The sequence below is a fragment of the Osmerus eperlanus genome, chromosome 26, assembly GCF_963692335.1.
Source record: "Osmerus eperlanus chromosome 26, fOsmEpe2.1, whole genome shotgun sequence".
NCBI classification, from domain to species: Eukaryota; Metazoa; Chordata; class Actinopteri; order Osmeriformes; family Osmeridae; genus Osmerus; species Osmerus eperlanus.
In genome coordinates, this window is record NC_085043.1 from 6,486,955 (window position 1) to 6,498,522 (window position 11,568).

At 51.2% G+C, this 11,568-nt stretch overlaps 1 protein-coding gene across 1 annotated transcript in view; it reads right to left on the reverse strand.

Moving 5' to 3' along the window:
- Positions 1-7,333: 7,333 nt before the first annotated feature.
- LOC134012747 (cadherin-2-like) overlaps positions 7,334-11,568 on the reverse strand; it is a 27,388-nt gene continuing 23,153 nt past the window's right edge. Inside the window, exons 14-15 of the mRNA XM_062452297.1 lie at positions 9,195-9,356; positions 7,334-7,796 (exon numbers count right to left, since the gene is read on the reverse strand). Of these exons, the coding sequence (XP_062308281.1) occupies positions 7,590-7,796; positions 9,195-9,356 (369 nt within the window). The 3' untranslated portion in view covers positions 7,334-7,589. The remainder of the gene's footprint in view (positions 7,797-9,194; positions 9,357-11,568) is intronic.

The window sequence follows — 11,568 nt, forward strand, 5'->3', positions numbered from 1 at the left end:
TTATCCCTCAAATGTGCAACTGCATGCCCTACCCTGTGGACGGCCCTTGATTGGAGCCAATTATCTCATACAACATGACAATGACAATGACCCAAAGCACAAGTCCAAACTATGCAGGAAGCATTTAGGGAAGAAGCAGTCGGACTAAATATTCTGTCTACAATGTAGTCACCGGATCTCATCCTTGTTTAGTTGTGGGAGCAGCTTGACTGTAGTGTAGGTAAGAAGTTCCCATCTAGCCAATCCAATTTGTGAAAGTTGCTTCAGGATGTATGAAATCTCAACGAATCAGATTACCTCAACCAATTGACAACCAGAATGCCAAAAGGTCTGCAAGGCTGTATGTAATTTCAAATGAAAATGGAGCGTTGTTCGACAAAAGCACGGTTTGAAGGACACCATTATTATTTCAATTGAAATACTAATTCCTAACCTTGTCGATGATTATATTTCCTACGCAAAGTCATTTCATGGATGTTTACATGGAAAACAAGGACATTTCTAAGTGACCCAAAAACCTTTGAAGGCTAGTACACGGTGTGCGTGTACATCATGTGAGCTTCTTTGCCTGTCTGTCCACTGTAGAATCCAGTGTGCGTCAGTGTGTGTGTGTGGGCTCGCTGCCCTCTGGCTTTAGCCAGGGGAGCCAGTGGTCCCTGAGGTTGTGCAGTGGGCTGGGCTAGTAAACAGGACTAAAACGCTCCCCTTTCTCTGGGCCTAGACAGCAGACAGAGTACCGCATCAATGATTCAACACAGCTCGCCTGACAGCTCTGAGAGGAGCAAAGTAGGCCTCTTCTTCTCCTCTCCTCTCGCCGCCCCTCCCCACTCGCTCCTCTCTTCATCCGATTCTTCAGGCTCCCACCGGATCTCCTCTCTCTCCTTTTCTCCTCAAGTTTAAGTACCTGCAGATCTCGGCCGAGAAGGAGTCAGTGCCCTCGCCGTAAATGTGTTTCTACGAATTGCCAACAGAACCTGATTCTGGCCCGGAGTGGACTTCTGAGAGGCTGCACGATGCCCAGGGATAGTTTATGTGAATTATTTACGACTGATGTTTTGAAATAAAAACACAACCATAAACAACTTAACAGAAATAGTAGGGTCTGGAGCAGAAAGACCTTGGATGCCGTCTCCCAGTTTAAGCTGAAGCTCCATGATCAACTCTTTTAAAGTCGATCATGTACAACTCATTTAACTGCTCCTTTTTTCATTCAAGTTCAGGCCTGGCTTGCTCCTGCACCTTATTAAGCCCCAACCATCATGTTTTGCTGCCTTGCACCACCGAAATGCCCGCTTGACTTAAGAAAACATGAATTAAACCTGATTCTGCCATTTGTCTTCTGTAACGCACATATCTGAAAGAAGGGATTATTTTGAGACAAAAGAGAAGGAAAGGCACGGGGGAAAAAAGAAAAAACACGTCCTTAGTTCTTTAGAGAGCTGAGAGCATTTGACCGGTTGTGTGCCTTGCTCTCATATATATGCTAATGAGGCGCGTTGGCGTGGTGACAGGGCTCCGCGGCCGAGCGTTGCGTGTTGAGAGATAACAGCCCTAATGCTAGCAGCGCTATCGCACACGTTCCCCAATGAGAGGGCGTCGTTGGCCTCGATGGCGTAACCAAAACATGGAACAAGTTGGTGGATCGCTGATCCTTTTTTGGGAGAAGACTTCCTCGTTGGATTCCCGGCGTTCCCTGTCAGCTGAAACGCTGTCTGAGGACAGGGGGATACTCGAAAGAGAGGAGGGAGATAGCGTGGGGCATGGAACGGGGAGTGGAGAAGAGACAGAGCAGTGAGAAGGGAAACATGGTCGGAATACCAAATTGGTGGACCGGCTTAGCGACTTGAGAGATAGAAGACAGGTTCCAGGACGTGGTGACAACCCTCTGTAGGCTCCACGTTGTTCACAGACTCATTCGACCGTGAGCCTGCATCTAGAACTACTGTGAGCAAAAGCAGTGTGTGAGAGAGAGAGAGCTGCGAAACTGTACATGCACGGATATGCAGCATGCACTGGGAATCTTCCAGAAGTGTATTTGTGTGCGTGCGTGTCAGTGTGTATATATAAATGTGTGTTTGTGGAAGTGTGTGCTCGCTCTGCGGGGCGTCTTGTTACATCACCCTCCCTGGCTGAGCCAGACGTATCAAAAAGGGCCTGACTCCAGAGGGGGGTCTGGGAGTGTTCTCTGGAATCTCTAATCCTATTTGGGCAAGACAGCGGGCATGAAAACATCAGCTGACCGACCCCGCTGCGGTAAGAGAGCCCGGGAGAGCTGGGCGGAGGTATGTGGATGGTGTGTGTGATGCGACACGTGACAAAGAATACCACCCCCTCCCCCTCCCCGCCCCCCCCCCCCATCGCCTCGCCCCACCGGCCCCCCCGCCCTCCTCCCCCACCCAACGTCTTCCCCCGAGGAGGAAAGTGGAGATAATATGCAGTGATTGGACCACTGAGTGACTATATACCTGCAATTAGTGTCAGAGTGTTTGCCACCCCTCGACACCCCCCCCCCCCACCCTCCACCACCCCTAGCCCCCCTCCGCCACAATCTCCCAAAGTCCAGAGGAGCAGAAGCAGACCTGTCACTGGGCTTCATTAGGGTTGAAAATACCTTCACCCCCCCTCCCTTCGCAGCCCATGTGCACTTTAGTACATGCCAGGGTTCAGGGATGTTGAGACAGGCTGGGCACGGCAGGACTAGCCGACTCTGTCAGAAGGGGTGAGAGGTGAGAGGCGGGGGAAGGGGAGGGAGAGAGGCAGGGTGTTGGAGGTGGGGTTGTTTTTTCCGTAATTTCGGTGACAGCTTAATGACCTCCTCCTGCACAGTTCAAGGAACAAGGCACCGCGCTGGGGTAAAACTTTGAAATGTGTGTGCGTGACAGTTTGAAATGTGTTTGCGGTGGATGCGAAACCCAAGGATCATAGTATGCAAAACATCGGTGGTTTAAGAGGGGTTTAGTTTTCATGCTGAACTCAGAAACACCTGTTTCTTCAGTTTTCTGTGCAAGAGTGTGTGTGTTTTTCATTGGCTTATCTCATACAATGTCTGTTTCCCAAACACTTTATCCATAAATCTATCTGCTTTTGAAACACAGCCCTTTTCAAACCTTTCACAACAACAAGAACAATTCGGAATCATAGGAGGTATTTTCAAAAGATCCGGTAGTGTAACAGTGTGTGTGTGTGTGTGGGGGGTGCATGCTTGTGTGAGTCAGTGGCTTGTACGTGCGTGCGCCTCGCTGGTCTCCATTATGAAGGCCTTATGTGTGTCACCCTGTTATTGTGTGATTGTGGGAGTCTCTGCCCGGTTAGTATTGTTTGTGTGCATTGGCTGTGTCTAATCCAGTGACCTCACCGTGATGGAATCTTGGGGGAGGGAGGGGCACCTCTTTCTTCCACTCCTTTTGGACTTCATGCTACAGTAGCCTGCCCCCCCCACCCCCCACCCCCCCCCCCGCCATCCCCCTCAGCCCACTGCCTGTGAAAGGAACGATCATGTGAGGACCCGTAAGGGCCACAGAAGAGTACCAGGGGTTTTGACAATGACAGGAGGTAGGCGACGGTAAATGGGACGAGTCGAGATGATGACCGAGCGTGCGTTCGCCGAGTGGGGAGGCTGTGCCGCGACAAGCGCGGTGGGCGCCGAGGGATGGGTTGCGGCGCTAGCGAGTGAGAAAGGAAGGGGGCCGTTAGCCTGGGGACCGACCATCCGTACACACACACACACACACACACACACGCAGGGTCATCATCACAGCCGGTCGTCAAAGTTTCAGGGAAGGCTAACTTTAAGAGTGGGAAGAAAGAGAGGAAGAATTGGCAAGTCTTTAAATAGCGTCAATCCGATACCCCTTCATTAGCAGGCTAAGTCACAGGGAAACTCTTTTTTTTCTTAATTAGCAACACAGATGGACTTGGTGTAATGCTAATGAGATGCTAAGCCCCACTGTTGAAAATTCCCTCACTAGTTGGCGCACGGCGGTGATTAGCAATGCTAGGAGCAAGTTCCGTGTTAGCGCCGGGCTTGGAGAAAGTCAAGCTCTCAACACACATCTCTGAGGTCAGCAGATTTCACTGTTTGATCCTGTTTCCACGCAACTGGCTCAGGGCATCCAGTGGCTTTTCATCTCCTGACACACACGCACACACACACGTCCACACACGCACATGGAACCGCAAACACGGAAAACGAAAACGAGCACTTACACTAGCGTCACACACAAGAAAACACAACGAACAAAGATTTAAACACACAGGCTCAGCTCCAGAACTAATCGGATGGGTGAGCATTTGGAGGCCATTTTGAATATATCGGATGGGTGAGCATTTGGAGGCCATTTTGAATATAACTCTCTTATGAATACCTTTATGGCTAAAACAATTGGGGGGGGGAGGGGGGGGGGGGCACAGCATTGCCCATCATGTGTCTCAATGTAAAAGCATAAGCCACAGCCAGCTTTAGTTCCTATAGTGTATTCTACACAGATATCTCCCTTCCTCATATAAATGTCTCTGTAGCGGCAACTATCTGATCTACATGGGTGTTATTCCTCCTCCCAGAGCCCCTGTCTCCAGGCCGCCAACAGGCCCCCGAGAGATTAGCATGCTAATTAGCCTCTCCCTAAGCACACACAAGGCTGTCACTTCCGAAACCCCCCCCCCCCGCCGCCCAGCGAAGGAGGGCTCAAATAAACCAGCCATCCCATGTCCGTTTATCTATTTACAGTGTTCACATGCTGCTGAGGCACATCAAAGCCCTCTCCCTCTGCCTTTTCATCTGACACAGGGGGGGGGGGAGCACACAGGGCGGCTCTGAGGCAAGGGGTCAACTACTCATTTGAAGGACGTGCGCGCGCACACACACACACACACAAACGTTCACACGCCAACACACACACGTACACACGCTCACGCAAACACACACACGCGCGCGCGCAGACCCACACAGAGAGAAGGCATCAGGTGGTGGTACTGAAGTAAGGCCAGATGGTCAGGTACATTGCTACTCTGCTGGGAAGAGGAGAATGGAATGTTGGGTTACATGAGCTGTAATCGCACGCCCACACGCCGCGTACACCTTCCCCGCTCATCTCTCTCTCTCTCTCTCTGTTTGGATTCAATGGTAAAACCTCCCTTTTCTTTGCCTTCCATCTCCCTCCCTCCCTCCCTCCCTCCCTCCCTCCCTCCCTCTCTCCCTCTCTCCCTCCCTCCCTCCCTCCCTCCCTCCCTCCCTCCCTCCCTCCCTCCTCCCCTCTTTCTTCCCAGGCTGGGGAGTAAAGATATAGCTGACATGCCCTTGGGTGTGCGAATGCTTGCCAGACTGCAGGGCGAGATGGGAGAGACTGTGTGCTTCATGTTGGATTTAAGATAAAGCAGGGAAAAAAGAAAGAAGATTTAAACCTTCCACAGAGTGGAACAGCTCAACCCCACATCGAGGGAACCAAAGGACAAACACCCTCGGAATAAGAAACGAGAGAGAGAGATAAAGAGTGTGGGGGGGGTGGGCGGAGAGAGAAGAGAGAGAGCAATGAAAACGGAAGAGAGAGTGAGCGAGAGACAGAGAAAAACAGTAGACTGAGAGCAGTCTTTAGTCAAGATACTGATTATTTTCCAGGATGGTAGCTCGCTACTGAAAACACATTTATTCGCTTGCTCGGCAAAAAGCAAGGTTCTATTAATTAGATCTAGATCAATAACACGCATGAGTGAAAATATAAATGGAGCCAACCTCAATTCTCCCTGAACAATATCTTTTTTTAGTCCCATCAAGAACTTGGTTGCTCTTTTTGATTGAATAGGGGCACGGGTGTGTATTAAGTTCAGCCATTAGCAAAACATTCAGAGACGTGTGTTTGCGTGTGTGTGTGTGTGTCAGGGTGGGTCTGGTAATGTGAAATGAGAATGAAAAAGAGAGCAGGGAATAAGGGGCCGAGAGATGAAGAGTGCGGAGTCTAAAAATACGATTTGTGCATACCTAGCTCATATATGACATTGATCAACGGATACTGGACTGGAAAACTCTTGGTTTACACATTCGCGCACACTTTCACAAACTCTGTCTCCCCCACATGTGCACACACTGTTCTCACACACAAGAGAATGTGATGGAGGCCAGTACCACGGCCAGTCGGTGGGTATTTTCCATGCTTGCCTAATAAACGCAAACTGAAAAGGCCATTCGTACTTTACAGCACTCGGGGTTCAATCCTTTTTAGTTCATCAAACAGGCCAGTCCCATTGTTTAGGTGAGTTTAGGGAGAGGGAGGGAGAGGGTTTTGAAGTGAATTTGTTTATACTCAGAGAGCGGACGCAATTGTTTTGCAAAGAGTTTGGAAAATACCTTTTTTTCCATCATGAAAAGATTGAGAAAACATGCAAAAAATGTTTAATCTGTAATCCAAATTATACATATACAGGGTCTGGATATTAGCATTTCTCAGAGACCACACTCAAAAGAACAACAACAGAAAAAAAATACAATCTGTACAAATTGATGTTTACAGTGAGTAGCCAATCAGAGAGTACCAGAGGACACTAAGGCAGATACATGGACAGAATAAATCTTGTCTTGCTTGTATTATTTTGTTCTTTTTTTTTCTTTTTTCTCGCGCAATCCACCTCAGAGGAGTAACAAAACATATCTCTGCTACAAAATAAGGACTGATGACTCTCCCTTTATATGCAACAGGCTGCTGCGTAAATTGCAGTGTAAAAAAAAAAAAAAAGCAATGACAAAAGAGATTGAGTTGTGGAGGAAGTATCTAGAACATTTCTGTACATATCTGCTCTTGCTGGTCTGTGCCAGCGGAGGCTCCGCCCACTGTTTCTCCAAGGAAATGACTCACACACTCCAGTGATGGGAACCTGAACACACGCACACACGTGGCGAAGGAGCTCGTCCGCTTTACAGTCCGAAACCACTGCAAAAGTCAGGAGCTTTAAAGCCGGGAACAGAAAAACAAAAAAAACAAAACAAAATAATGTACAAAAAGGCACATTTTACCCCAGTGCTTCTGTACTGTGAGATTCAAGTGTAAAAGAGCGTCTTTAGCATCGCTGCTATCCGAGCTAGCGCTCGAGTTGTTATCGTCACCAACCGCTGTACCACATGATGAAGTCATCACCTCCAAGGAGCCAACCTGTTTAGGCTGTCTTCTTCACTTAGCATGCAGGCTAACGCTCTCTGCTAGTGGGCCCCTAGCCTCAGAATGATTGTGACTGGGCAGCTAGCCTCAGTTAGTAGGAATGCTAGAGGGCCCGCTAGCCCCAGTTAGCCTGTACGCTAGTGGGATGCTAGGCTCAGTTGTCCCATAGCAGCAGCCCCAGGTAGCGGTCACCGCGCTCAGGCTCTCCAAGTGCTCGTAGTCCCTCGGATCCAGTCCTCCAGAGTACGTCTCTCTGCAAGCTATCCCACGCTTTCGAAAAGTGCCACTCGTTCCCCTCGCGTCGCCTCCCACGTCCCCCTGTACATCCCTGGCCGTCCCCACCGCCCCTCGCCCTCCCCCCCCCCTCGCCCCGTGCCGTCTGCGCTTGTGTGTGCGGAGGTGGGGGGGGGCTAGGGTGGGGGGGGGTAAGATGAGGGGGTGGGTCTAGTCTTCCCCTCCCCCGTAGAGGTCGGCCAGCTTGCGGAAGCGGGGGCCCCAGTCGCTGAGGTAGTCGTAATCCTGATCGCCCCCAGTGGAGGAGGAGTGCAGGGAGCTGAGGGAGCCGGCCGTGGAGCCGCTGCCCTCGTAGTCGAACACCAGCAGGGAGTCGTAGGGGGGCGCCGTGGGGTCGTTATCAGCCGCCTTCAGCCCCTGGGGAGGGAGGGTGGACAGGAGAGAGACCGAGTGAGCGAGGAGGGTGAATGTTGTTCCGTATGTAGGTGGGGCCAAGAGGAGGGAGAGAGAGAAACAAGGGAGAGAGCGAGGACGGGAGAGCGAGATAGAGACATGAGGGTGGCGTGAGGGAGAGAGGAGAAAAGGAGGGATTAGAGCCGGGGAGGAGAGCGGAGGATTTAGGTCAGGCTGGACAGATGCTGGGTCTGTCCCTCTGAAGAGATTCAGCAGATTACCGAGCGTAGCCCAGATATTTATAACCAGCACACGCTCACACACAATCACACTCCCCAAACACACACACATGCAAACGACTGCACGCTGAACTCTAACAGCTTTGTGAAAATGAACTTCCCTCCCAAAATGTCCTTATTGACTGACATATTGATTCAGTGCTCAAATTAATACTCAAAATCTGATAGGCTCTGGGAATGATTTGGTGGGACATGTCTGTCTCTTTAGACTCGAGACCGCCGAATGGCAACCTCCCCACTGTCTCACTCATTTGATAGACTTAAGGAAGAGGCAGAGGCATCGGCTTGTCATGTCTGCTAGATTAAGCTGTCTAGATCGGCTCGCCGTGTCTGACAGCTCCTTCTCATTATTCAAGGCTCTGCTTGGCAGATCTCTCCACCCAGCCCTTCCCAGCCCCGCACAGGCACACCCACACACGTGCACAATCATACGAGCCAAAACACACAAACACATTCCAAAACACTCCCACACACACACACACACACACACACACACACACACACACACACATGCACTCTCCCACAAACAAAACACACACAAACAAAAGCCTACACACACACTACGCAAACACAGACGCTCCCCCCCCCCCCCACCCCCCCCCCCCACACACACACACACAGACAGAAAGACAACCACAAAAGAACAAAGCAAAGAAAACGCATCTCCCTAAACTACATGACGCACGGCCTCTCTGGAAATGTTCCAACCGGCACAAACCGCATACTTACTAAAAATGCGACTCATACCCGCTAGTCCTTGAAAAACTAGTCGAGATTGAGTCGTTCTCTGTTGAGGAGCTACAGTAGACTGTCTTTGGGATTAATAAAACTCAATGGATTTACCTCCAATTAGCTAGTCAGGCCTGCCCATGTCTGCACCAGACTAATCCTCCCTGTTAGCCAAGCTAATTAAGAATTACAGAGCTAGCCCTCTCCCTGTGCCTGTCTGTGTTTCTCTCTCTCTCTCTCTCTCTCTCTCTCTCTCTCTCTCTCTCTCTCTCTCTCTCTCTCTCTCTCTCTCTCTCTCTCTCTCTCTCTCTCTCTCTCTCTCTCTCTCTCTCTCTCTCTCTCTCTCTCTCTCTCTCTCTCTCTCACACACACACACACACACTGGGTGGCGTACCTCGTGGATGAAGTCGCCGATGTCTCCGGGGTGGGGGGCGGCCGAGCGGATGGGGTACTGGTGCTCGTGGTGCAGGGGTCTCTCATCCATACGCCTGATGCCCACCTTCACACACTCGGGCTCCAGGGAGTCAGGCTGCTGGAGCTGACTCAGGTCGTAGTCCTGGACACACACACACACACACACACACACACAACACATACTGGTTATTGTACCCATGTGAGGACCTTGACTCAGACACACACACACACACACACACACAAAGAGGTTCAGTCACCATACAATATGTAACCACTTGAAGCTTAACGTTGTGTTGTACAGAAACGCAGACGTTTCTCCAAACCAAAGAGGCAGAGCAGAGGGCTCAGGTACACACAAGGCTCCCCTGGTGTAGCCTTTTCGACGGTCGCGCGCGCCTTATTCACTTTGCGAATCGCCACAAACGCAATTCGCCTGCAAAAAAAGAAAAAGAAGCCATCTCCATGGAGATCGACGAAAGCGGGGCCGTTTTCCGCGGCGATAAAAGCGGGGCGGGACGGCGACCTTGGGCTTTTGTTCGGCGTAAAATCTAACCAATGGAACGCTTTCAGGGCAGCGTCTTCAGAACCACAATAACATGACAGAGAGACACAGAGAGAGAGAGAGGGGGGGGGGGAGAGAGAGAGAGAGAGAGAGAGAGAGAGGGGGAGAGAGAGGCAGAAAAAGGGAGACAAATAGACGGAGAGAGCAAAAGAGAAAGACGGAGAGACAAAAAAGAGGAGAAACGGGGGAGGATAAATAGAAGGGGGCTTTTGTCACTGGGGCATATTGTTAGTGAGAGACAGAAGCCAGTGGCATCTTTGTTCTAGCTGAGTCAAAGCTAAATAGGATACTGCCATTGTCACGGAGAGAGAAGAATATGGCTGTTCTTTGTCACCGACTCAGCCCTTGACATCACATTTACATTTACTCATTTAGCAGACGCTCTTATCCAGAGCGACTTACAGTAAGTACAGGGACATTCCCCCGAGGCAAGTAGGGTGAAGTGCCTTGCCCAAGGACACAACGTCAGTTGGCATGACCGGGAATCAAACTGGCAACCTTCAGATTACTAGCCCGACTCCCTCACCGCTCAGCCAACTGACTCCCCACATCATCGCAGATCATACACACACACACAAAAAGCAAAGGAAAATTCCATTGTGTTCACTAAAAGCCTGCGTGTGTGTTTGGATAGAGAGCCGGTGTGTGTATTTCCTGGAACCATGTCATTTTTTTTTATAGGGGTGTGTGTACTTTAGTAGGGAGAGATGGAATGAGGTAAGGGCCATGATGGCACACAGACACACCAACCCTGATCCATCTAATCAGGGCCTGCCTTGGGGTGCTAGCGCCGTTTAGCACAGTCCAAACTGTGACTGCCACCGTGGCTGCTGGCTCGCTAGCTCTGACACCTGCCCCCACTCCCCTCCTCTCCTCCCGTCACCCAGCCCAGAAGCACCAGACAGCCAGACATCACTAATCTACCATCGCTGCAGGGAGTCTGTGTGTGTGTGTGTGGGGGGGGGGGGGGTGATCGAGGGAGAACTTACTGTCACGAGCAACCATTTTCCCGGCACTGCAATTCCCAGATGCCCCTGCCATTTCCTGGAGCAGCGGGGAGTAAGTGTGTGTGTGAGTGTGTGTCGGGGGGGGGGGGGGGGGGGGTCTTCAATAATATCTCCTGGTGACAGATCACCTCCTTTGCCCTGAACCTCCCCGTCCACAAGCCAATCGCCACGGCGATAAATGTTTTTTTTTTTTATCGCCTCACTTGGAGCCAGCCAACCCCCTCCCCCCCCCCCCCCCCACAGCCCCCGCAGTTGTCCTGGGGGCTCTGCTGCCCCCCTCGCCACAGTCAGCCACCTTAACCCCCCCCCCGGGTCAGACTGACAACGAGCCACATTGTGACCTCAACCTCCTGGGTCTTGACTACAGATCCCGACTGTCTGTGGCTAGCAGGCTAAAATGCTCGTGCTTGTTCAGCCCCAGTGTGGGGTGGTCAGTCCTGGGGTGGGTGGGTGGGGGGGGGGGTGTCAATAGGAGAAGGGTCTTGCCTTTCCCTTTCCCCCCCTTCACTCCAAACAGATGAGTTTCTCGCCATTGGCGAGGGAACGGCCGATAAACATTGTTAACTTGGCAGGTCTTGGGGGCCGTGCGTATTTATCTTCATTAAGGAAGCATTATTGCCCTGTCATGGTGCGTCTGCCCATTCGGGCGGCTGGGAGACTCATATCTGTGCGTACTTAAGAGTGTATTATCAGTGGGCGTGTGTTGGGAGGAGGAGAGGGGGCAGGAGGAGAGGGGGGGAGGAGGAGAGGGGGCAGGAGGAGAGGGGGGAGGAGAAGAGGGGGGA